Consider the following 27,200-nt stretch of genomic DNA (forward strand, 5'->3'; position numbering starts at 1 on the left):
GAAGCTCGTACACGAGAGATAACTGAACACATTTGGAAATAACAATGCATACCACTTACAGTCCCCTCCAAAACATGAACATGCATGCATGCATGCATGCATGCATGCACACGTCATTTGTTCTCTGCAATTAACCCTTCACAGTGAACTCATACACATGTTAGTGGAACACACTGGAGCAGGGCGCAGCTGAACCGCCTGGGGAGCATTTTGGGGTATCAGTGTCTTGCTCTAGGACATCACAGGCGTGAATCCGGGGGATGTTGACAAATGGTCCAGTTGGGGTCTTGAACCTAGGTCCCCCACAGTGGCAGGCGATGAAAACTGCTCATTTTTATTGACACCACCAGAGACAGAAATGAATTAAATGTTTTGTTAAGACATCATGGCTTCTCCACCAGACTTCATTATAATGTGCTTCTCTCATTTGATTGTAGTTATTTCTATGGCCGAACAACCAAACACACACAATCAATGAAAGCGCATTGGCAGAGGTAGAAAGGTATAGCTTTATTTAAAAAAAAAAAAAAAAAGAAAATGTACACACAATGTGGGACGTTTTCATTCCGGTAAATTGTTGGGGAGAAAAAAATGCAATAGCATGCTTGCTTTCTGTTCCTCCTGCAGCAGACAAATACTGTATCATGAGGCTGACACGGTCTCATTAACACGCCAACTCTTGGTTTCTGCATCAGAAATAATGAACATTTTGGTTCTTTCAAGGTGGTGACTTACTTATGATGGCAGTGTTGGGGGGGGGGAATTGATCCATGGAACATCAAGACGAACTGTTTAAAAGCTACTGTGGCCCTCTGTGCTGCTGAGCCAACTTTCCATAACCGCCTCTGGCTGGGTCGTAGTCCTGCCTGTACTCATCCCTGACCTAAACAGAGAAACATCCCGAAAGAATCACTTAAACTTAAGAAAACACTTCTGGTTCATTCAATTTTCTCATTTTGGGCAACTTTATTGCACATCATATGTTAAATGTTGCAATCAGAATAAATGCACGTACAGTAATCCCTACCTATACTGCGTTTGACGCTTCACAGTCCCGCTATATCGCAGATTTTTTTGTGGATTAGTTACCGTCTTATTTTATACTGTTTGTACAATATTTGTTTTATTGTATTGCTTTTGCTCTCTCTCAATGTTTAAAGTACTTGTATTGTTTTCAAAGTGTGTTTTAAGACCTTGAAAAAAATTAAGTGCAATAAATGTTATACAAAATGCGTATGGTGTATTTAAATGGGGTATTTCTAATTGCGGATTTCACTTATTCAAGGGCTGCGAGTGGCTGGTGACCACTGCAGGGAGTACCCCACCTCTTGCCCAAAGTCAGCTGGGATAGGTTCCAGCTCGCCTGTGACCATAGTGAGCGGTACGGAAAATGGATGGATGGAATTATTGCAGGGGTGGTCTGGAACGTGACCCCTGTGATGGATGGAGGATTACTATTTAGAAAAAACAAATATCTTTGCAAGTTATTAAGTTTATTGTGGGCCGAAAAAGCTTACTCGAAAATAAGGACCAGCTTCATAAAAGGCAGTTAAGAACATAACACTTTAGCTACAAACTATGTACATTGTCACTTACAATCAAACTTATGTTTTCCACTAATGAACTTTGTTTCACACTTGTGATTCAATTAAAAAAAGCTTAAAGTGACATTCGTGAGGCACAAATGTGACAACTCACGTTTGCATTACACTGACAGCACTGAGACTTTTTTGGTTTTCCATTTTAATATTAGAAGTTGGTTAACGTATTACACTAGGATGACGCTTAAAATTGACCTGTTGCTGTGGTTTTATAGTGGCTACAGTTTGAACATGGAACAGATTATTTTCACACAAACACATGAACATTTTTTTTTTTCAAAATCCATGTTCCAGAACGGAATGTGTTCAACCTCTGGGGTTTTACTGGATTGACATTATGTAATGTCATTATAAAATATTTTTATTTTCAAGAGTGTGAATGATGAAGAGGTCTAAAATAAAATTAAACTTTCCCAGTAATCATGATCCATTCTATGATGCCTGGACTTCCAAATTGTTCCAATTTAAAAATATTTTTTAAAAGAGTTAATCCCTGGCTCCAACTGATTATTTATTTAAAGAGATCTTTTTAAAATGTTGCCATATATTGGAAAGTTATTTTCTTAAAGCACACTGAATGAATAAACAAATTATCTTTTGTCACGGGAAATTGGCTAAGCTCCAACACGACCACTGACATGCAAAATGTATGGGGATCCATCACGCTGTATATAAAAGTCTGTTCATTCATCGTAACAACACACAAACCACTTCTGGAAAGAGTGAGAGTGTCGATTTTTTAGTGCCCCGTTGCATATTAAAAAAAAATAACATTTGACACAGCCCGCAACATTATCCGGTGTGTGTATAAAAGTTGTGTGTGTGTGTGTGTGTGTGTGGGTAGCAACACTACTACAAATAGTAATAAAATGGTTTTATATAGTTTTTCTAGATGTGCAAAAAAAATAAGTAATACAAATTACAAAAGTAAAATGACATTAAAATTCTCTTTATAATGCCCTGTGTGTCAGTTTGAGAAGATTTTTTTTTTTTCTGCTTGGAGTCAAGATCTGATTTGGGAACATATCACATTAATGATGTAATATGATCCTCAAGTAAACACTGCTTTAAAAATTGTCCGTTTATTACAGATTGTGAAATGTTTTGGTTTGGATTATGGAAATCTGATCAGGGCAGAGGCGGATCCTTTTTAGCGGGATACAGGGCTGCGGGCCACCCCAAAATCATGGAAAATGATTACTAAACTATCTGCCTTATCACCATTAACAGAAAGTTGTCTTGGAGCAGTTTCTCAATATAATGACAACATATCACTGCTTGATGGATTGTTTGTTTCATAAAGTCAAACAATGTCAAAGTGGCCCTTGCATATTTAGATTTTTCTGTTTGCAGCCCTCGGATGAAAAGGTTTGAAAAGGTTTCGCCTGCTCTGAAGCCTCGGCACAATTCATTCTATCACTAGTTGTAAAGTGGATGTTCTGCGTAAATTTCAGACCCTTTCCAAAGAAATTGGAATACCATGGAAAAGTTGATTTATTTCCATAGTTCCATTCAAAAAGTTTAACTTTCACAGATTATAGATTCAGGGCCCACAATTTAAACAATTTCAAGTATTTATTTGTATATTTTTACATCATTTGGGCTTTCAGCTCATAAAACCCACGAAATCAGGAATTCCCAAAATTAGAATACTGTGAAGAAATCAGCCCAAATCTTGTAGGCCATAAAAGTGTTACACACTAATCATCTACTAAAGTCAAAGCACCTGCACAGGTTTCCCCAGGTGTCATTAAAATGTTTCAGTTTTGTTCAATTGTCTCAGTTGGGTTCAATTTGGGGAAGACTGCAGACTTGACAACTGGCCTGAAGACCATCATTGATGCCCTCCATAGGATGGGTAAGTCACAAAGGTTCATGGCTAAGAAGGCTGGCTGTTCAGAGTTCTGTGTCCAAGCATATCAATGGAAGGACAAAATGTGGCAGGAGAAGATGGACCAGCAAAAGAGATGACCGTGGGCTTCAGCGGATTATCAAAAGGAGAAGATTTTAAAAAAAATGAGCAGAAATCCAGAAAGAGTGGAATGAGGTGGGAGTCACAGCTTCAAAAACCACCACATTCGGACGCATCCGGGAGATGGGCTACAACTGTCGGCTTCCTCAGGTCAAGCCGCTTCTGAGTCTGAGCCAACGTAGGAAGCGTCTCAACTGGGCCGAGGAGAAGAAGGAATGGACTCTTGGCCAGTGGTCCGAGGTCCTCTTTTCCGATGAAAGTAGGCCTTTCATTCGGGAATCAAGGTCCAAAGTTTTGGAGGAAGACGGGTGAAGAACAGAACCCAAGCTGCTTGAGGTCCAGTGTGAAATATCCACAGTCAGTCATGATTTGGGGTACAATGTCCAGTGGAGGTGTTGGTAAACTTTGCTTTCTTAAATCCAAGTTCACTGCAACAGTCTACCAGAAAGCTTCAGAGGACTTCATGATTCTTTCTGCTGAGGATCTGTTGGAAGCCATCACAGTGCTTGACTGGCCAGCCAACTCGCCAGATCTAAACCCCATTGAGAATCTATGTCGTATTATCAAGAGGAAAATGAAGGGCACCAGACCCAAAAACAAAGAAGCAAGCATCAAGGAAATCTGGGCTCCCATAACTCCCAGGCAATGCCACAGGCTGATTGCCTCAATGACACGGCGCATCGAGGAAGTGATTAAAACAAAGAGATTCCCAATCAACTATTGAAGATTAACATATTGTTTTGAAAGTACCATATTTTGATTGCTTTCAGGTGACCCTAAATTTCTTTTACTACAAAAACTGAGAATGGTGATTTCGTCACAGTATTCTAATTTTTGGAATTCCTGATTTTGTGGGTTTTATGAGCTGGAAGCCCAAATTATGTAAAAATAAACAAATAAATACTTGAGATTGTTTAAATTGTGGGCCCTGAATCTATAATCAATGAAAGTTTAACTTTTTGAATGGAATTATGGAAATAAACTTTTCCATGATATTCCAATTTTTTGGAAAGGGTCTATATGTGCTGTCCATTGTCTGTGAATACAGATTGTAAAGCATTCCCTCCTCCTATGATTTTTTTTTTTTTTTTTAATGTTCTAATTTAAAAATATTTTTTGAAAGTGTTAAAAATGACTATCGAGAGTAACTGTAGAGCAATGTTTTACAGGGGATTTCTTGCTGCACTATTTAATGAGGTTTACTTTTATTTTCAACGCCAAAGAGTGAGCTATCAATACAGCTTTTTTATTTTTAAAGTCACAAATTTGACTTTACCTGTGAAAGCTTATTCCCAGTTCCCTTGTTGTGATTGTACACCATTGTGCGCAACCGTATTCAGCACAATGTGCTCATATCCTATTTCTTTGCGGTATCTTGCCATCCACAAACATGGAATGCGCTGATCACTTTGACCTTAGCGTCCCCGGAGGCACGCAGCTCAAAAGGGGCACATCGTATCTATCTACCTATTGATACCTGAGCATTAGATTATCAATTTTCTCCGCCGGCCAAGAGTAGTGCACTCTGCAACAAGTCTCGAGGAAGTAGAACACTTGTGCGTGTGTGAGCGCAATGCCGCGTCCTGCAAAGACAGGCAAGTTTCCAGATCCTTGTTTGAAAAATTTTCATGACACACATGCCACAACCCCGCAACGTTCTCCACAGTCCTGAGTCTGCTATGACATAGAAACAGGAGGAGGAGCAACAAAGAGCCAAGGAGAACAGGCACATAGGACAGTCAGGAAGAGGGCAAGGGACAGTCTACAAGGGGAAGCTGTTTTTTAGGCCTTATGCACTCATATTACTGTACAGTACAAAATTGTTTTTTAGGTTTGTCATGGCCTAAGATGCAGAGTATAGTCCAAAGTTATTGTAAATAAATGTTTAAAAAGCTTGAAAATGGTGACAATGTTGACTTATAGTACTCATCATAGGGGAGTCGCTTTCATGAGCTGCGAGGACTTTTGTGGTTTCCTTGTTCCAAATCTGTTGCCAAAGGCGAACGGCTTGACAAAAAAAACTGTTACTCCACCAAAAATAGTATGGTCCAGACTTCACAGACTTGCGTTTTGTATTCCTCAAAGTTAACACCGCAAGCCATGCCGCTCGCTCTCTGCAGAGCGTTCTATGCACAACAAATATAACCATCATGACAAGGACGCCACGTCAATGCCCCACATTCAACATGGCTGCCACGTTGGCGCGGAAGGCACGTCTTTTGAAATTGGATCTAGACATATTGTATATATGTGACCCGGAAATTCTTCAGTCCCATTCTCTGCCTGCATTGCGCCACAATGCCAGTAAACAACAGCAGCCAATTCTGGAACCAACAGACTTTTGTCAACGGCAGCTTAAGTGACAAATGGAAACTAAATTTGGACAGATTGTTTAGTCCCGGCGGTGCATTCTATTCGATATCCGTTATATCAGGGTCTGTTTCATCGAGGTTCTACTGTATTTACATTTTTCCTAAATTCAAACAGTAAAACTCTTTTTGGTTTGAGAAATGGCCTTACAGACAAATGTCTAGCAGCTCATACATTTTTAGCATAAACCCCTACAGAGAGCACCATACTGGTAGACGTACTGAGAGTGCCAAGTGACTTACTTGTCCTCCAGACTTGCCACGACCATATTGTCTTCCCTCCTTAAAGCCAGTGTCCCAGTCTGTCCTGATCATGCGATCATCAAGACGTGTTCCATTTATGAAGCGCATTGCATGTTCTGCATCTGCCCTTGTATAGTATCTACACAAGCTAGGGTTAAGTTCTGTTGCATACTCTTTGGGCATTCTGTGAGAGTGACCATATTTCAGCTAGCTCTGTCTGGGCATGTGATTAAACCGAACAGGGATAAAGGATACTCGACAAAGCAGAAGCCGCAGGCTGTCTTCTTGACTTTATCCAGACCAATGATGATGCGCTTTACATCTCCACTCTTAGAAAAGAGCTCGTGAACCTGCTCAGAAGAGAACAGACACGTAAAATATTTTCACTCGCTACTTGGAAAGATGGAACATGTACCATGTTCTCTTGTAACAGCACCAATTAATCATTTCTGAACATACAGTCCCCTCCAAAAGTATTCAAATGACAAGGTCAATTCATTTGTTTTTGTTGAATACTGGAGACATTTGGGTTTCAGATCAAAAGATTAATATAAGACAAACGTTCAGAATTCTAGCTTTTATTTCATGGTATTTACATCGAGATGTGTTAAACAACTGAGGACAGAGCACCTTTTGTTTGAAGCCACCCACTTTTCAAGGCAGCAAAAGTATTGGAACAGACATTATTAAATTAACTTAAAGTGAATAACATTTGGTATTTGGTGGCATAACCCTTACTTGCAATAACTACATCAAGCCTGTGACCCATCGACTTAACCAGACTGTTGCATTCTTCATTTGAAATGCTTTCCCAGGCCTTGACTGCAGCCTCATTCAGTTCTTGTTTGTTTCTGGGGGTTTCTCCCTTCAGTCTCCTCATCAGGAGGTACAATGTATGCTCTATTGGGTTAAGGTCCAGTGATCGGCTTGGCCAGTCTAAGACCTTCCACTTTTCCGCCCTGATGAAGTCCTTAGTTGTGTTGGCAGTGTGTTTTGGGTCATTGTCTTTTTTCATGATGAAGCTTCTCCCGATTAGTTTGGATGCATTTTTCTGTCAAGTGCCAGACAAAATGATATTGTAGACGTCACAATTCATTTTGCCGCTACCATCATGAGTTACAGCAACAATAAAGACTAGTGAGCCCGTTCCAGAAGCAGCTATGCAAGCCCAAGCCATGACATTACCACCACCATGCTTCACAGATGACCTTTTGTGTTTTGGATCATAAGCAGATCCTTTCTCCGTACTTTGGCCTTCCCGTCACTTTGGTAGAGGTTAATCAACGCCATTGATGGCTTTAGGAGGCAAATATCCATGTTAACTGGGAGTGCTAGCAGTGAATGAGTTAATCTTGGTCTCATCAGTCCATAAAACTGTTCCAAAACTTTTGTGGCTCATCTCTGTACTTCTTTGTTAACTCTAATCTGGCCTCCCGATTCTTTTTGCTGATGAGTGGTTTGCATCTTGTGGTAGTTTCTCTTATTCAGGACATTCCAAATTGTTGCTGTGGCGATGCCCAATGCTCTGATCGATTTTCCCTCTTCTCTCAGCATCAAAATGGTCTGCTTTTCATCCATAGACAGCTCTCTGATCTTCATGTTTGCTCAACAGTAAGTGCAGTTTTCACAGGTGAAACCCACAGCCAAAAACAAGCACCGTCTAATGTTTAACCAATCTAAAAGGCAACACCTGAGCAACTAGAAACACCCATCAGTCACATGTTCCAATACTTTTGCTCACTTTAAAAGTGGGTGTGTCCAAACAAAAAGTGTCTTGAGTTGCTCAACACATCTAGATGTAAATACCATGAATAAATACCATATTCCTCTTTTGATCTGAAACACAAATGTCTTCAGTATACAACAAAAACAAAGGCAGTGACCTTGCCATTCCAATAATTTTGGAGGGGACTGTACATATATATATAGTGCAGTGTCTAACTACCTGCTCTTCTGTGGTGTAGAAGGAAAGGTTCCCCACATACAAAGTGTGGCTTGCCTTCAGCAGCTTCTCTTGTATATGACACTTACCCTGGAAACACAATAAAATATTCACACAAAGATCAGCAAATGTTACCAAATAGATAACTGGGGACTATGACATGCGGTGATGTTTTAAACAATATTACACCAAAGTTCTCATTTAATCATTTTAGCATTTACAGTTATCAATTGAAGTGTCTATTCTTACTTAGATTTAGATTTTTTTTATTTTTTTATATTTGTGAATTTAGTCCAAATCTAATTATGAACCCTTCCATTAGGCTAAAACAAAAGCGATCCCTCATCAAATTAGAATCTTGGCCCAAGTTAACCATTACTTCCATTAAGTGACAAACGGTACAATAAGAAAATCGCTGCATTCAATAACTGGGTCGAAACAAATGTATGTCTTCAAGGAACACAAATGTTCTGGAACATTCCTTCGTTGTCAATTTCAGCTACACGCCACAATTTGCTTACATTAATTAGTGAGCGAGACGTCAACCCGAAACGTAAACATGTCGGCTATTTAGCGTTGTGTCTTACCTTAAAATGTTGGTCTCTGTATGCACCGATATCGGTGTACGAATCGCTATTTAAAGCATTCAATTTCACAGACATTGTGAATAACCAGACAAGCGAGATGACTTTTTCTTTAGTAGGCGTCGCAGCAGCACAATTATGGAGTTTTTCGATTTGTGACTAGTCCGTCCCTTAAACAGGTCCGTGTGCAACAACTCTCAATTCTCAGTTCTCAAGACGTTATGCCGTGCTGCTGTCAGTACCCGCTTTCCTGACTAAGCATGGAAAAAAATCTTGTAATGCTCTATGTTCTACTTCCCTGGAATAACATTTTTAAAAAAGACGTAAAATTTAAGAACCCTTCTCCTGGCCTGCATTTAAACCCATGATCAACTAATTTCGAACTGATTCCTTTGGAATGTGTCTTTGCACAGTTATTCTTCTAACCTTGTGTGTAATGTTTTCACTGCATGCTCCTTTACTGTGGTGTTGATGTCTGCAAATTCCAGCTACAAGGTCTCTAAAAAAAAAAAAAAGAGATCGTGAACTGAGGACTCCTGTACTCAGAAATGTGGGTGGGGACAGGGACTGTACAATTCTACGAGCACAGATTTAAAAAAGTTTACTTTAAATATATTTTACAAGCAGGCAAAAAAAAAAAAATCATATCAAACTTTAGTTTTTGCAAAGGTATTTTTTATTGTCATTTTACAAATCAAGTCAACAACAGCTGATATGATATCCCAGTCAGTGGAATTATCTGCCGAACAGATTTTATGCCTGCAAATAACAGAAAAAAAATAAAAATGTGTATTTAATCGGAATGCTGCAGTGTTTTTATTATCGTAGATCAGTTCTTATTCTAGCGACCTTGATCCAGTAAAACAAAGTTTGAAGAGGTGATGGTTGAAGAGTCCCATCCCAAATTTGTCACGTTGTCTTCTTCGCCTTCGGATGTCCTCTCCAAGCACAATGTCTCCTGGAAATCGAATGAACAAACATTACGTTTGTGAACAATCTACTGCTTATTAGCACTTTGTATGTACAGGTTACATCAGGCCGTTGTCGGTGGACTGATGTAACCATCCAGAAAATTATTCACATAGTCCACATTATGTTGAAATGACATTTTAATGCATGACATCTCAGTCAGGGAGCTGGTTGTCCTTGTAATTGTGTGTGTGTGGGGGGGGTTGGGGTTTGAGTAGACACTTGGCAGGTGGCGTGACTCCTGGGGTCAGGGGCCCTTCTGGTAGGCCGGGGCGTGGGGATTGTGTGCGGCCACTCCCTAAAATTATTTTACAATTATTTATTATTATTATTATTATTATTGTGTCACCAACAGAATGATTTGAGGAGTAGGTGGATATTAATTAGGTGGAGTATTCGGTAGGTGTTCCCGGTTTCTTACCAGGACCTTTGAGCTTCCTTCATTTCATCAAAGATCGGATCTCCTCTCGATGCTGAGCAGCTCCACCTCAAAGATTAGGGTCGCTCCTCCGGGGATCTTGGGCGGCGCTCCTCGGTCTCCGTAGCCGAGCTCGGAGGGGATGACCAGCTTCCTCTTTTCTCCCTCGCACATGCCGAGCAGGCCCTGGTCCCAACCTTTAATCACTTGGCCGCTGCCCAGCGTGAAGGTGAAGGGCCTGTCGCGGGGAACGCTGCTGTCAAACTCGGTGCCGTCCTCCAGCTTGCCGGTGTAGTGCATGTTCAGCACGTCTCCGTTGCGGGACTTCAAGGGGCAGTTGTCCACGCGCTTCTTGATACCGATCTGCAGTTTCTTCTTCTCGGACGCGCAGACCAACATCGGGCTGAGGGACAGCGCCGTCATCGCTAACAATAAAAATGCCCGCATGGCTCAAAATCGATCTGTGGTTGTTTTTTTGTTGTTTTGTTTTTGTACCTTCTACAAGCTGCACAGTTGAGTCAGCACATAAATCGCGTGCGATCAGTCATGAAGGAAACGGAAGTAGGTCATCAGTCGCCGGAAAGTTCCGAAATGCTCCGAGTTCTGCCGTTTACGCACAGCGCCGCCTTTTGAAAATGAACTCTCAAGTGCAAACAAAAGGAGAACGCCGTACAGCAATTTCCCAACTTTGATTTTAACACAGTGTATGTGTTTCTCAGTTGACAGTTTAACAGCTTCTGCACTTGTGTTTTCTCACTTGGCACTTGTATATGACCACGCACATGGCAGCTAAAACGTTTCTCGCCGGTGTGTATTCTCACGTGTCTCCTGTCCGAGAATCGTTTGCCGCAAATTGAGCAGTTGAACGGTTTCTCCCCAGTGTCCTTCTCACGCGCCCCTCTCATATCGTGACTGTGTCAAAAAAAAATTGTTGCAGATGCATCACGATTCACTCAGTCAGTCAGTAGGTTCAAAGATAAAAATACATAATTTTGAGGATATCATTTATTCCTATTGGAGACCAGTAGCCCATAGATGAATATGACTAAGGGCTATTAATAAAATGTAAGTTAATTTGAGCAAATTTGTTATTTCAGAAGTGTGTAACAAACTGGGTTGTTTTGAGAGCTGATGAACAAAAGCAGTCATCTTTGTCGATCAATAGGTGGCGGTATTGCAACATTGTCGCAGTTTGCCGACAAACCCGGAAGTCAACGTAAGGCTCGTTCGTCGCTTTATTTGTGACGCGCTACACACAGTCGGTCACTGCCACCTTTACAACTTGAGTAAGTCACCTTTGTTCTAGTTATGAAAACTGCCCTGGAGAAGAACAGCATACGATAGTCTCTATATGTATTTACATCTCAAACTAACGTTGAAATTGTTGTTATTTCAGGGCTAAGCAATCTAGGGGATACTCAAGCTTCAGTTCCCCTGCTAAACTAAGCTAAGCTAAGTTAAGCTAAACGAGCGACCCGCCGGCCGGCCGGCTCGCTGGAGGTGTCAACACAATGCTGTCTCGAATGTTGATGTCTCTGCTCAACAACCTCCATGTCGTTGAAAAGCTGGCGGAGTCTCGTCCGATCCGTAGGGCGGCGCAGATAACAGCCTACGCCATCACCAAGGCTCAGATAGTCGGCCGGGACGCCTCGCAGCGGGTCTTGCGGTCCCAGACACTGCGGCAGGTCCGCGAGGAGACCGGCCGAGTGCCCGCCGGCGTGGACGACGTGGGCAGGCGACTCAAGAGAGTCGGAGAGACGTTTGTCAATGAAGTGAAGGAGGGGTGGAAAGATGGATCACGACAGGTTAAAAAATAATCAAGTTGGCTGCTGAACAGTCTGATTGACATCGAATGAGAAATGACATGTAAACAATCTGTTGTCAAGACTGCTGACAATGATTCAACTGTGGCTTCATGGACCACCCAGACGTGCAGTCAAAACGACCTGACCTCCGACCATGGGAGCATTTCTGATGCACCTGGGCATCTTATACACGTCACACTGACATTTAAATCAGCTATACAGACGCGTGTAAGTATGGTTGGTGGTGGCCGCCTGCTACCGAAACTGCCCTTTTCTTTCCACCGAACCAATGTGGCATTTTAACATTGTCATTTTTGTACGTGCATGGTATATAGTTCATGGAAGTTATTCACTGTTGTGAAGAGATTAAATGAATATAATTCAAATTGATGTGTGCTCCATCCATTGTTAGTACATGCGTCGTTTAATGTCGAAAACATGATGGGTTCTCTGGCAAAGGACTAAGTAAAGAGTTTTACTAAACAGAGCGCACGCTGCCCCACAGTTCTGCGGGCCGGGGTTTGAATCTCATCACCGGCTTTCCTGTGGAGTTCTACGGCCGTGTTAGTGTGCTGACTACTGAATTGGGCAGAGGTGTCATGTAATGTGATTGTGAGTGGTTGTCGTCGTGCCCTGCAATTGGCTGGTGACCAGGCCGGGGTGTATCCTGCCTTTTGCCTAAAGTCAGTTGGGATAGACTCAAGCTCTTCTGTGACCCTCAGAGGACAAGCATCAGTACCGGTATAGAAGATGGATGGGCAATTGTGTTAAGTGTAAAAGGAATTGCCTTCCTTCCTTCTACTAGTATGATGAATATTTACATTTAGCCGAGTCCAATGGATGAAATCCATGTTATTTATTTCTCAAGGATGCAGTCAATCAGAATGTATTTGCTCAGTTTGGGCAGGAGGCGCTAAATATTCTATTTATCAAATCCTTTCATGTAAGAATCGGCATAATTGTAACCATATTGAAGTGCCACTAAGATATCTGGAAGAGAGTAGTTTGGACAGATTAAGACAAACCTGGAGATTTTGGCAAACTACATCAGATCTGTTTCCAGGTGCAAAATCGAACATACAGAAGCTCTTACCTATTGCAGGTGTGTGTGGAACACATGCCCTGTGATAAACCCAATACTGTATTTTGTTACAGTACCTATCTTCCAAGCTGTTTCTCCATCCATCCGTTTTTCAGAGCCGCTTCTCCTCACTAGGGTCGCGGGCGTGCTGGAGCCTATCCCAGCCATCATCGGGCAGGAGGCGGGGTACACCCTGAACTGGTTGCCAGCCAATCGCAGAGCACATACAAACAAACGACCATTCGCATTCACACCTATGGGCAATTCAGAGTTGTCAATTAACCTACCATGCATGTTTTTGGGATGTGGGAGGAAACCGGAGTGCCCGGAGAAAACACACCCAGGCACGGGGAGGTGTTTCTCTTAAAACTTTATTATACTCAATCATTGCCCTGCTAGGGAGGTGAATCAAAGGTCACTGTGACTGTATGCATTAAATATGAATGATAAAACATGACACATGCCTTTTGATGCTTCAGAATTTATTTTAACAAGAAACAAAACAGCTGAATACAATAGCTTTAATACCCGTGCAGACTCACTGGCCTGGCAACTAAATATTAGTTACATTTGTATCATTTCACACTGAAATAAAATCTCTGTTCAGAGAAAAGAATGTACTAATTTCCGGCAGTATGAGTCAGTACATATACACTGATATGGCATCTGAACATCATCATATATAAATATATCATATATCTCTGGATATAAGAAAATATACATCAAATTGATATTTCAAACTGAAAAAAATAATAAGAGGTATAGATTGACAGAGTCACAAAACAAAAGCTGCAAAGGGTCTTTCATTGTAGATTGACAGATTCACAAAACAGAGAAAATCTGCAAAGGGTCTTTCAATGTGGTAAGCCATTTCTGTTTAGCTGGAATTTCCATGGGCATTATGCACCTAAGTGTCAATGGTATCTGTATTTAACCAGTGCAATGTGATGGAGGGATTAGGAAAAGAGAACAGGGAGGGAAGTAAGCAGAAGTTGTCATTCAGATGGTCATCAGCATGGAGCAGAGCAGCGCTACAGCGACCAACCACAGCGAGGAAATCACTGCAAGACAATGAAAAGGAGACAAGATATATACAGCCTATATCCCATTTTAAGGCATTGCCGTATAATGATATCAACAACGTCTGAAACAATGTGGAATGTTTACCTGCACACGATGCACTGCACTCCATGTTGATCAGCGAATCCAAGTATTTCTGGCCCAGCCAGTCCTTGTAGGTCTTCCTGTCAGCTACACCCACAAGGCGCACGGTGGAGTCTTTGAAGACAAGATCTGTGCCCTTGTACGCCTGCGAGTCGAACATCCGGAACTCTGAACCTGTGTCGCTGCCAAAATATGTCTGCAGAGAAAACAATGAGAAGGACAGTGAATATGAGTAGTAGAAGTGATTGATGAGACGAGACGGACGGGTTTTTTGAAAATGGGGCAGAAATATGCATATGTTGGAAAGGGGCAAGATATATTCATTCATTAACTATGGCTCTTTTCAGGGAAATGGAGGCCTATCAGCCGGCACGACTGGTTAGTACATCTGCCTCACAGCTCTGGGGACCGGGGTTCAAATCCCAGCCCCGCTTGTGTGGAGTTTGCATGTTCTCCCCGTGCCTGGGTGGGTTTTCTCCGGGCACTCCGGTTTCCTCCCACATCCCAAAAACTTGCAGTGGTAGGTTAATTGGAACCTCTAAAGTGCCCATAGTTATGAATGTGAGCGCAAATGATAGTTTGTTTGTATGTGCCCTGCGATTGGCTGGCGACCGGTTTAGGGTGTACCCCGCCTCTCGCCCGAAGATAGCTTGGATAGGCGCCAGCAGCCCGCGACCCTAGTGAGGATAAGCGGTAATGAAAATGGATGGATGAGGCCTATCATATATGTGCTGTCAATCATTGACAGATTAGAAACTGACAGACTAACAGTCATTGACACCAATGAGCAATTTGGAGCCCTAATGGTTTATGTACAGGTAAAAAGAAAACGGGAGCACAAGCACAGGTAGAAGATCCAAATTCAAGGAGTCAACCTACTCACATTTATCCGTTTAAGACGAAACAGTTGAACATTTATTCTCTAGTAGTACCTGTGCCCGGTCCAGGAGTCCATAGATTGCGTGGATGTTGGTGTCAGGCCGCACCATTACAGCATGGGAGGGGACGCGAGCCAGATGACAGTATCTATACTGCGTGACCTCGGCTTTGGTACCCTGGAGACAGAGCAGCTGGAAGTCTTTGGATAGGAGATCTGTTGCCCAAATTTCAGACGAGTTCCCTGGATAAGCACACAAAAGGTGGACGTAAGAATGAATTTGAAAAGGAATATAATATTGAGATGTAGGATCTGTTTATACCATCAGTATTTTTGAAGACAGTCGAATGCTTGATGAAAGCCACATCTCCATCTCCAGTTGCCAGACACCTGAATGGAACAAATAGACAGTTTCTTTGTGTTTTTGATGACATTAGGCATTTTAGGTTCAAGGAGCTAATGTGTGGCACGGAGAATTTAGAGTCTTCAATTGACCTGACATGCAAGTTTTTGGACGAAGCCACAAGTACCCTGAGAAAACCCACACAAGCAAGGGGAGATTGTGCTAAGTTCACACAGGAGGGCAGAGAAACTGAAGCTGATGTGCTCACAACTGTACAGAACCATCATTCTGCAATAAGAAAAACAATAATATCTCCTGATAAGAAGTGGGTTTAGTGTGATTTTTGTACCTGAAGGCACCGTCGTATCCATCGTACAGGTCCTTTCCCTTTTCACATTTGTTCTTCCCTGAGTCATCTCCCACACACAAGCCACAGAGGTTGCTAGGGAAACCAGGCTGGTTTGCACCTGGAACACAACTCTCCTTGAAGAACCCGCCCATCGCTATGCACCATGGGAGGACAGAGACATGTTTTCACTTGGTCAGAGATGATTCGTGCACACACACTTTCTATTGCACACACTGACCTTGTGCTATCTGACAGCGCTGAGTGCTTATCAGGCCTTTCTCCATCAGGGTTGATACAGGAACATTCCAACCAGCCGTGCGACCATATCCCGTGTGACAGGAGCGAAGGCCTTTCAGGTCATCAAGACTTCTGATCTCGTAGCTACTCTTTCTCACCACCGCAACTGCGTAATAACTGGAGCCATCCCGATCCCCTGGAGGAACATGGAAACATTGTCAGTCTGTGGTTGGATATGTCGTTTTGCTTCAATGGATCTCTTTTCTATGAACCTGTATAGCTCTCTCCAGCAGCGGGTACCAAGCCATAGTCTTTGCCAGCTGTATAGATATAGCCTCCGTCCAGAGTGATGGCATCGGCCGCCTTGTTCTGAAAAGGAAGAGGTACATGTGATTTTAATTGAAGTTTTAGTCATTTCTAAGCCCCTTCTAAAATGAGAAACAACTTTCGGGAATAGTAACACCTCTCACCTTTATTTTCTCCATGCAGTCGGTCACAGAGTCCCCATGGATACAATTGACACTTGGAGTAAGGCCTCTACCTTGAAAGGCACTACCCATCGCAGCGCATTTCTGCTGCTCGCCCACGGACAGCACACACCACCGTAAAGTGTTTTCTGTTGATAGATTGAAAGGTGAACTGGTCGGCATGTGGATAATGTAGTTAGGTGACCATGATTGGTAGCCATTGTAACTAATAACTAGATAGTTAATTCTGTTCGTTCCAGAATTGTCTGCTGTTGTTTACTGGCGCTGTGGCGCAATGCGGGCAGAGAATGGGACAGACCTATTTCCGGCTCACAGAAATACACAAATACTAGATCCTCCCGTGCCTATGAGGGGGCCACATTGAATAAGAGGCATTGACGTGGCAGCCATGTAATGATGGTATATCTATTGTGTTTTGTACATAGAGCAGAGAGAGCGTCATGGCTACAGCGCTGCTGAGGACAAAACACAAGTCTTTGGAGTCTGGAGCATGCTATTTTTGGTACAGTAACATTTTTTATTTTTTTTGCCAAGTCGTTCGCCTTTGGCAATTGATTTGGAACTAGAAAGCACGCTAATTCCCCAAGGCTCATAAAAGCGACTCACCTGTGATGAGTACTGTCCATCATAATGTCACTATGACCAAGCGTGGTAAGTTTGGATAAAATGTGAACCTTTCAAACATTTTCAAGCTTTTTGAAATATTTATTGACAACAATTTTGTACTGTACGAGGCATTTTAGGCCACGAAAAAAACCCCTACAAAACAATAATTTTGTACTGTACAGTAATATGGGTGCATAGGGCCTCAAGAAAAAATAAAAAAGTGCTTCAATGGAAGGGATGGACAATCGGCTAAATTGGACGACCCCCGCCCCTACTAGTCTGTTCTATCGAGGTTCCACTGTACTGTAGTTATCTAAATAGCTTTACAAATTAAGTCCTGTACACCCAAAACTCCTCTTTTCTTTGTGCTTCTCCATCAGGGGTCTGGAGAGGTCGCAGATGAAGCTACACTCGCTTCACCTGGCCCCCTATGTTGAAACTGGTCCTTTATACCTTTTTGGCCCTATCCACTGAAAAAAAAAAACGCCACAGAAAACTGTAAAACACACACGCAGTTAATCCTTTGATGTTGCGCTGCACTTTTGTGAGGTATGCGGGGGGCCGATCTTGCGGGGAGGCGGCGTACGTAAATATGAGGCGGGAATTGTAACACAGCGGTAGCATTGGCTGTCATGCCCCAGCCTCCTCTACTACTTCAGTCAACACATTTCGCTCCCCTATCTGTTAGGACCCCTGTCGGTCACTGCAATATGCTTGTGTGCAAACAAGTCCAGTAGGTACCTGGAAGTTTACAATCCATGGCACTCATGGCGTTATGATAGAGCTGACCCATCCACTTCTGAGGGTCGTCATACTCTGCGCTCTGAAACATGACGGAGGACTCAGAGAAGAGCAATGTTCCTGCTCCATAAGGCTTGGAGGAAAACATGTTGAATCCAGACTTCTCCTGCAGATAGTAAAGACAAATTCATATTTCATCAAATGTCATGATGAATCACCATTACTGAATAATATGTTTGTTTGTCAGTGAGGAAAACAATAATAGGTTACTTGAAGTATTGACCCGACAATCCCACAATAAAAGTCAAAGGTAAAAGTCAACAAACATGAATAACTAATGCAATTAACAAACAATACAGTATGCCAAACCCACATTTTGAGTGACTTATCTGTGGTTTTGGTTACTGGATATGGGTGAGATGGTTTGGACCTACCAGTCCCTCGACCAGCATGTTAAACACCACGGATGGAGTGACATGATTGCCAACCACAATGCCTCGAAATGGGACACGGACCAGGTTGCATGTCCTCCACTCGCTGACAGGAAGTCGTCTGCCATCACGACACAACAGCTCATAGTCTGCTGACTTCAACTTTACTGCCCACTCGGGGCCGTGACCTGCAGAAAAATAAAGTGGTTACAGGCCCTGTCACTAATGCTGTCTATCATCCATCCATCCATTGTCTGTACCGCTTTATCCTCACAAGGGTCGATACTTTGTTAATATGATACACTGTAGTCGCCGATTGACTAAAACCTTACCGTCTGTGTTGTCTTCAACTGTTGTGTGTTTGATAAAGGCCACATCTCCTGCATCTTCAGCCAGGCACCTAATGAGGCCAATCAAAGTCGGGGTTCAAAGGGTGCAATCTTTGTACGAGATCCATCCATGAACAATCATTAACATTCACACCAATGGACAATTTCGCATCTTCGTTTAACCGAAGAAGACTCCGGGATAGGCAAGGAACAGGAGTACCCGGAGGAAAAAAAAACAGCGTGAAGTAACCATTTATCATATCAGGAGGTTGTTCCCAACAACGAAAAACAAAGGGGGGACAAGGAACCTCAGAGGTTGCAGGACGTTTCTTTAATTTTAATTAATGTTTTACACAGAATATATATACATATATATATGTTTATATATATATATATATATATATATATATATATATATATACATATATAATTTTTTTTTTTTTACACTTGAGATTGAGTCCCGGGATCCACGTGCCATAGAAACAATGAGTCCCTGCAACTTAACATTACAGATACAGTAATCCTCCGCTACATCGCGGTTCTTGCTCTACGGTCCTGCTTCTGGGTCCGGACGCGGACTGCGAGTTAGTGACCTCTGTTTTAAATGAGGTCGCAACAATCGAACGACCCAAAGTGAGCTTTTTAGCTCCGTAGCACACTGGCTAGTTAGCTCGCGGGATAGCGAATGTAATAAATAGTTAACTTTCCCTAAAATGTCCCAGTTGTTTGCATCTACGGAGCCAAAACTGTTCCGCCAGCGGCTGTCTGCGTCCTGAGCGGCGTGCCGCGTGTTACCAAATAATGAAAATGTATGCAGTCCGGAAAAAAAAGTATTGTGTCCATTGTATTTATGAAACAATAACCCGCCCTACTGTACTTATGAAACAATAAAAATATGACAATATCCAGCCACCCATTTTCTGAGCCGCTTCTCCTCACTAGGGTCGCGGGCGTGCTGGAGCCTATCCCAGCTATCATCGGGCAGGAGGCGGGGTACACCCTGAACCGGTCGCTAGCCAATCGCAGGGCGCATACAAACAAACAACCATTTGCACTCACATTCACACCTAATGGCAATTTAGAGTTGTCAATTAACCTACCATGCATGTTTTGGGGATGTGGGAGGAAACCGGAGTGCCCGGAGAAAACCCACGCAGGCACGGGGAGAACATGCAAACTCCACCCAGGCGGGGCCGGGGATTGAACCCCGGTCCTCAGAACTGTGAGGCAAACGCTCTAACCAGTCGTCCACTGTTCCCCCTGCTCGAGCATCCTACCGAAAATTCTCTCAAACAATCGATTATTTGGATAAACTACATTTGCTTGGTTAAAGAGCAATTTTGAATACAAAAGAGAAAATAAGACCTTGCACTTAACAACATACCACTAATTGGTTTCCTTTGTTTATATAACCAACAGTTTTGATTTCTTGAATTCACATTGTGCATAAAAGACAAGGCATTATGCTTTTTTTCAAGCATGAACAGCTTTTGTAGCATCTTCACTGAAACATCTGGCATTTTGTGACATCTTAATACATTTAGGTTCTTGGCTGTGCTTTTATGAGCTTAGACCAGCTTAGTAGGAATAAGACAAATATTCTTTGTCCTACTACAAGTTTTGGAAGTGTTCAATTTGTTCAAACTAAAATGAAGAAAACTTCGAGAGAGAGAAATATTTTCTTCATCAGCCTTCACCAAATCCCTCCTCTGGCTGGGTACATAATGGTGATCCATTTTGCACTTTATTCCCCTCTCTGGCCACATTTGCCACGTTTTTCACCTACTTGACTCAAAGTTTTGCCACTTACAGACCAGATTGGCCGTGTCATACGTGTGACTACGATGAGCAAAAAGCGCACTGTAGGCAGGGTTAACCTTGATGGTTAAAAAAAGAAAGAAAGAAAAATAAAAATCACACATTCGACGGTACTCGTAATCACAAGAGACACTCTGCAGCCCGCAGCGCTGACGTTATGCTAGGAAAGTAGACTAACATGAAGCTTAGCGATTTGCGCTCTGTTAGCTTCAACTTCGTCTCTCGGGTCCCGCGAGGCGGCGTCATACTCGGCGGAGAGAAACGGTCCGTGTCAAAACGAACGGGCGCTCGCCTTGCATTTCACTATGAAATGCTACCACACTTTCGCCACTTGTCTTTTTTTCTCGCTTCTCCATTCAACGTCGCATTTTGCAACCGCCGTCTTCCCGCTCCATCAATCGAACGTTTCACTTCAGCGCCCACGCATCGGCGACGCATCGTTTTTCCCAGAATAGTAAAAATATATGCCTGTGAGTATTGTTATATTATCTGTCTGTATGCGTTAGTACGCCGTTTGTGTGTGAATATTCTTCATTTGACGGTATATCCCTCCCATTACCTAACGCTAAATTTAGCTAGCCCGTCAATAGAGCTTTCCATTGACTGGTAGCATTAAACTGGCAATTTCTAAAACAATGTGTCTTGTATTTAAATATGCAATGTGTGTAATTCTTTTTTGTTGTTGTTGCGTGTTTTGTTTTACAGTAAACTACAACTGGGGTGTCATTAAAGAGTTGAAAGCACGCTCAGGGAGGGCAGAATAACTTATGTTCCAGGCTCGCTGCAAGCAACTCAGGCAGGATGTTCGTTCATGTAGCTTTGTGTGGCACGGAACGGCCATCCATCAGCTATGAGTGTAATTGATTCAGCATTGACTTTCGCCGTGTTCCTCTCTTCCACTCGCTAACGTAGTTGAACGAGCACGATTAGCCTAGCCAGTAGTCACAGGTTTGATCACTGCGCTCACCGGGAAAGTAGTCACATGACACGCCCTGGAGGAGGCTTGATGAAGAACTATATCTTTATCCATTTTCCATACCGCTTCTCCTCACTAGGGTCGCGGGCGTGCCGGAACATATCCCAGCTGACTCTGGGCCAGAGGCGGGGTACACCCTGAACTGGTTGCCAGCCAATCGCAGGGCACATTGAAACACACAACCATTCGCACTGACATTCACACCCACGGACAATTTAGTCTTCAATCAACCTACCGTGCATGTTTTTGGGATGTGGGAGGAAATCGGGAGTACCCGGAGAAAACCGTCGAGGACATGCAAACTACACACAGGTGAGGCCGGATTTGAACTTGGGTCCTCAGAAGTGTGCTAACCAGTCCTCCACTGTTCCACCCAATGTATCTTCAATCTCGGCTTATATTTTATTACATGTCGAAAGGGCGTGCCGCGGTTCTGCCATTTAAAAGACGACACGGGTTTGTATATATTTGAAAACCGCGATTCTCGGTTTCGTTACACAATGGTTACAGACCCTCGTCCAGGGGCTGCCGCCAGAGCAGGGTTGCGAGCCTGCCGCAGCTGCTGAGGAGCTGGATGGCCGCCAGACTGGCCCTGATGGGCATACACTAAACCCTCCTCCATGCCCCCTTCACGCACCCTGTTGTGGCAATTTTTGTTGTGATTGTTTGGGACATCTGGAATCCGTCCCTTAATCCGTCCCTGTTTTTGTGGTTTCGATTATTTACTTTTGTTTCAAGTCTTGTTTTCTTGTGACCCATGTTAATGTCTTGTCATGTCGTTCGGTTTGTGTTTCCACTTGTTCTCGTCAGCCCTCTACCTCGTGTCAACCAATCAGCTCCCTCCAGCCACTCGTGTCATGTCCAAGTGTTCTTCGTTGTCTTATCAGTTTGCTTGTATTTAGTTCCCCCGGCTTCTTTCAGTCCTTGTTGGTTCATTGTCGTTACGTCAATTGTCATCTGTCGTCACGTCTCCTAACTTGCCAATTTTACTGTGGTTGAGGTACAGAATGTTACCTGAAAGCGCCTTCATAGCTGTAATATCGCTCATTGTTGCTCGCTTCACATTTGTGTTGTCCGCTTCCATCACCAATACACAGCTGGCACAGAGACGGAGGATCGCCGACCGCATTTGCTCCCGGAACACAACTGGCATGAAAAAACCGCGCAACACCTGATAATGAACACACACACACACACACACACACATACATATAAAAGATCAGGGCATATTTCAGGTTCAATAATTGGTTGCTCTTTAACAATGAGAGAGTTCTACCCTCTAAGATGTTACAGCCCATGACTGACATGTAGCCCTGGTCGATGAAGTGTCCAATGGGCATATTCCAGCCGGCCGTTCGGCCTTTCCCAGTGTGGCAGCTCCTTTTCCCTGCCAAGTTATTGATGTTGATGCTAGACTTGGCCTTTTTCACAACAGCGACTGCAAAGTAAGAGGCCCCGGTACCTGAGGTGACAAATACCGAGTAAACAGTGAGAACCGGGAAAGCAAATAAAAACAAGACGGGATGGCTCAAGGTATTCGGATAGTTTTGACTGATCAAAGGCTTACAACATGAACGACGAATGTGCAACCATAAGTGGAAAAACAAATACAATACGTCATGATGGATACATGTTCTTCCCCTTTTGTTGAAACAGTTCTTAAAAACCTCCTGTTTGAAACAAATACATACCCTGTCGCGGATCCAGTCTGTGTGATTTCTTTACCTTACCATTGTAGTCATGTTCTTCCTTTGAACGCAACGATTAAATAGGGCATCAGTTTCATCTCTCTCTTTGGACTTGTGAATATGATCGAAAGCTATTAAATCGCACGAGAGGAGCATGCATTAGAGAGAAGAAGGAAAAACGTCAAAACTGCTGTGCGCGCAGTGCGTACGTCGAGATGTCTGTCGTGAACTCGAGCAAATCACATCTATGATCAAGAGCCACGCGCAACATCCATCCATCCATTCTCAATACCGCTTATCTCGCGGCGTGCTGGAGCCTATCCCAGCTGACTCTGGGCGAAAGGCAGACTACACCCCGAACTGGTCGCCAGTCAGATGGAGGGCACATATAGACACACACCGTCGGCACTCGCATTCACACGGTCACTGTCCGAAGTCAGGCGAGTATTGTACCACCACACCATCAGTGACTCCACCGGTAACATTTTACTCATATTTAAGTAATGGTAATAAACAATCTTACGATCAGCCTTTGATTCAGTGGCAGCTATCTTGAAGGGGGCACTCGTCCTCAGGTTGTAGATGTCAGGGGCAAACATGGACAAAGCATCAACCTCATTTCTCTAGAGACATAACCAGGAAATACAATGAACAACAGCAACGACATAATAGACAAAGTGAATGCAAATATTATTGAATGAGACAAATGCTAAAAGGGATTAATCCATGTAGCACCTTTACAAAGTTGCCAATTTCACACACTAAAGACACCAAATAAGAAGACATCAGTATGCTACATTGCTGCTTAAAAGTGCGCGATTAAACAATCAAATCGGTAACTAACACTTAGTGTGCCACTTTCCTCGTGCTCCATTTCCTCTGGTGTGTCATACCGGTAGTTGATCAGTGTGTCACTCAAGATTAAAAGCCTACAGTATAAGGATAAGGTCAGGCTCACACCTGGAGCTTCTGCACGCAGTTCTCCACTGTGGTTCCATGCACGCAGCTGAGCAATGGCCGGATGGAGACTTGGGAAAAAGCCAGGGACATGGCCTGACATTTGTTCTGCTCGGCGTCCGAGATGGTGCACCACCTGATGCTCCTCTGACCACACACTGACGAGACAGAGGTACAGCGGTTTCCCTCACGTTTACTAGATTTCCCTTCATATTCCGTTTGCCATTTTGCAACAAAAGGTCAGAAGCAATATTTTGAGGCGAAAGAGGAAGAACACGACTTTGGTTTCGTGACTAAGATGGACTACTCAATCTTTAACACCGATAGCTGCATAGTAATTCTGCCCCAATTATTACAGTTATGTTCAATAGGATATGTAGACACTTAGTTTTTCAAACCAGTTATTGAAAATGTTCCTTCATATTAAAAAAAATAATAATAATCTTGTTAAAGAACATAAATGTCAACACACCAAATTATCTTGTATATATATATATATATATATATATATATATATATATGTATGGTAGAGTTGATTTGGCTGTCCCATTCAAAGCTGTTCTTGCAATAAAGTTGTCTTTTAAACTTTTGGTTATGAGCCTTACTGTACTTGTTTGAACATGAAACTTTGGTCAATTCACATCGCCAGACCAATGACACATATAAATGTTTAATACCTTGGTTTTATTTTCTTTGTTAAAGAAGAAAAAGTCGCTTCCACTCATCAAAGTAAATTACTGTCCAACTTTGGAGGTTTTCCTTAAGTTGGCAACGTTAATGAGGCCCTAATACCTTTGAACATGAAGCTTTGGTCCATTCACTGTTGTATGTCACTTTAGTACCTTGATATTCCGTATTAGATGAAAACATGTCAATCCAGTTTATATATACATATTTATGCACTGATGATATATATCATAGATAATCATTATTATGTTATTATTATTCATCACGAAAGTGTAAGCTTACCAGCATGTAGAATTAACAGAAGGGATCCCAACGTGCGCAACATGGTCATGGTCACGTACTTCTTTCCTCTTAACTGGATCAAAGGCTCCTCTTCTCACTTGTCTGCTGACTCTTAAGTGCAAGTGCAAGTTTTATCTCCCAAGTACCCAGGTCAAAGTTCGGAGATGATGTACAGGAACAGTGTTGCACAACTTCCCTGCGTGGTGTTCAGGTGGACACGCAGGCGGGACACGAAGCGGCTTCAAATCTCACTCGGTCTGGTTTATTCCTGCAGGGTGATGAAAGCAGACTGACCAGAGACCGCAAATACGTCATACCCATCATTATTCAAAACCTAAAAGCATCACATCTTTGAAAATAAAGCAAACAAATATAAAGCCACTGGTTTAATAGGCTGCAGAAAATGGATCTAGTAAAATATAAAAGGAACCCAAACCAAAGATTTTGACTAAATAAATAAATACAATTCCAAAAAGAATTACTGTGATTCCTATGAGCTACATGTCCTAACCAGAGTCAAAACACTGCAAGCAATGTGCCACCTCACACGGTGCCAGCCAGCGTTGCCTAGCTGCAGACCAGAGTGTGAACAGAGAAGTCTTTTACAGTCCTCACCTCTGCGGCTGTGGGGCTTTTCCACTGGTGGACACTCGGGCCAACGCACAGCACATAAACGGGGGCCTACGGACTTGACTGTGACTGCTGGAAAATTAGCTTGTGACTCACACTGTGGCAACAGGCAGCACAAGTCTATTGACAATGTTTACCCTACTGTCTAAATTTTCATTTTGTCTTTACGCAATATCAACAGGGTGAGCAGAGGCAATTTTAGTCCAATATCACCATGAAGTGCTTTTGGTGTCCAAGCAGAATCACTCGGTTATCATGAAAAGTTAACACACAGTGCTAACTACAGTGCTATTTGGACCATGTTATTCTATGTTATTCAAAAACATGAGGAAAAACGTATTGCTTGAATGTTTTTTAAAGGAAGGAGGAATGAAAACAAAAACAGGACGTTTGTCCTTAAAGTGCAAACAAAAACACACAACACAGTATGACAGGAACAATGGTGAAAGGACATTGATAACGTTGCATTCTTCACAGCTTTGGCTGACGATACTAATAAAATATTTTACTTTATCTATTCTTATATTACAAAACAAAATAAATCCCATATTATGACAGTGTGATTGTACACAGTTTTAAACTAAAGCCTTCTGATACAAATAATCAGTTTCCTAGTAACCCATTTTTAAAATGACATACTGTATTACAAAAGAACCACAATCCAAATGAACTTTGGTTTGAAAACCGTTCTTTGACGCCAGAATGAGCACGTTTTCAATTACGTTAACCAGCCAGAAGTCAATTAATTTCAGTTCACATTTGCAGAAAATATGAAGTAGTTCATTAACTTTCGTTCATTTGACTTGTCCAGGTACAGCATTGGTTGTGGAGTTACCGAACGGTCAAGGAGGCTGTGCTACTTGTGGGAAGCTCCGTGACCACTTTATCACTGAATGGATTATGAAGGAGGGAGTTTCCACCCAACCACTCTGGTGGACGGACAATGTCGGCTTAATGGCTTTTTTTTGCATTCCACAAGAATTACTCCATATGTGGTGTGGCGGATGCCTCTAAATTGGAGCATAAATATTTGAGGTTTCCACACAAACACTGGCTCGTGCGTCCTTACGAAGCCTTGTTGCATGAACTCATGAAGCCTGCTCGGATGACAGGGAAAACCTCTTCTAACGCAATGATTCCCAACGAATGTGCCGGGAGCGCTTTTCAGGTGTGCCGTGGGAAATTATCAAATTTTACTTGATTGCTCAAAAACATATTTACAATAAATAATGTATCCTTGTTGATCTATTTATGCCAGTGAGGCATAGTGACAGCCATAACGAATAAATGCTCTTCTATTAGCTGGCAGGAAGTACATACAGTAATTAATGTATCCACTTTTTGTGACATTTTTGTTTGTTGGTGTGCGTAAGATTTTTCATTTGTAAAATATGTGCCTTGGCTCCATAAAGGTTGGCAATCACTGTTGTAAGGCAAACAGCACAGTCCAGTTGCGATCGATTCAATGCCCTGAGAATGAAATAACCTGAACGAATGAGAATATTTAAAGGCACAGGACATATATATATATATAGACAGAAATCATTCACACAGTCGGTGGCAGCCAATGAAACACTACACTATCAGTGTCGGTGGCAGCCAATGAAACACTA

At 42.5% G+C, this 27,200-nt stretch overlaps 4 protein-coding genes across 5 annotated transcripts; 1 reads left to right on the forward strand and 3 right to left on the reverse strand.

Annotated features, from left to right (window-relative positions):
* Positions 1–514: 514 nt before the first annotated feature.
* Positions 515–8,874, reverse strand: ncbp2 (nuclear cap binding protein subunit 2). The gene is made up of 5 exons (XM_061683547.1): positions 8,715–8,874; positions 8,131–8,217; positions 6,441–6,535; positions 6,186–6,324; positions 515–883 (listed from the first exon to the last, which is right to left on the reverse strand). Exons 1-5 carry the CDS (start codon positions 8,787–8,789, stop codon positions 800–802), a joined length of 480 nt encoding a protein of 159 aa, XP_061539531.1. The 5' UTR covers positions 8,790–8,874; the 3' UTR covers positions 515–799.
* A 496-nt stretch (positions 8,875–9,370) lies between these two features.
* On the reverse strand, positions 9,371–10,648 carry fkbp2 (FKBP prolyl isomerase 2). The gene is made up of 2 exons (XM_061683857.1): positions 10,102–10,648; positions 9,371–9,669 (listed from the first exon to the last, which is right to left on the reverse strand). Exon 1 carries the CDS (start codon positions 10,543–10,545, stop codon positions 10,129–10,131), a length of 417 nt encoding a protein of 138 aa, XP_061539841.1. The 5' UTR covers positions 10,546–10,648; the 3' UTR covers positions 9,371–9,669; positions 10,102–10,128.
* Positions 10,649–11,323: 675 nt separating this feature from the next.
* Positions 11,324–12,273, forward strand: ncbp2as2 (NCBP2 antisense 2 (head to head)). The gene is made up of 2 exons (XM_061683349.1): positions 11,324–11,384; positions 11,495–12,273. Exon 2 carries the CDS (start codon positions 11,610–11,612, stop codon positions 11,913–11,915), a length of 306 nt encoding a protein of 101 aa, XP_061539333.1. The 5' UTR covers positions 11,324–11,384; positions 11,495–11,609; the 3' UTR covers positions 11,916–12,273.
* A 1,186-nt stretch (positions 12,274–13,459) lies between these two features.
* Positions 13,460–25,507, reverse strand: meltf (melanotransferrin). 2 transcript variants are annotated; one of them, XM_061683348.1, is made up of 17 exons: positions 25,469–25,503; positions 24,958–25,225; positions 23,992–24,146; positions 23,555–23,654; positions 22,620–22,805; positions 22,358–22,514; positions 18,553–18,620; positions 18,224–18,408; positions 17,790–17,955; positions 16,425–16,570; positions 16,227–16,323; positions 15,956–16,150; positions 15,718–15,871; positions 15,348–15,415; positions 15,081–15,268; positions 14,152–14,344; positions 13,460–14,045 (listed from the first exon to the last, which is right to left on the reverse strand). In XM_061683348.1, exons 2-17 carry the CDS (start codon positions 25,004–25,006, stop codon positions 13,984–13,986), a joined length of 2,169 nt encoding a protein of 722 aa, XP_061539332.1. In that variant the 5' UTR covers positions 25,007–25,225; positions 25,469–25,503; the 3' UTR covers positions 13,460–13,983. The 2 variants fall into 2 exon arrangements, with proteins under 2 accessions (XP_061539332.1, XP_061539331.1); XM_061683347.1 differs by having other exon boundaries at positions 24,958–25,507.
* Between the last annotated feature and the right edge of the window lie 1,693 nt (positions 25,508–27,200).

Source organism: Phycodurus eques, chromosome 8 (assembly GCF_024500275.1).
Source record: "Phycodurus eques isolate BA_2022a chromosome 8, UOR_Pequ_1.1, whole genome shotgun sequence".
In the NCBI taxonomy this organism is placed as follows: domain Eukaryota; kingdom Metazoa; phylum Chordata; class Actinopteri; order Syngnathiformes; family Syngnathidae; genus Phycodurus; species Phycodurus eques.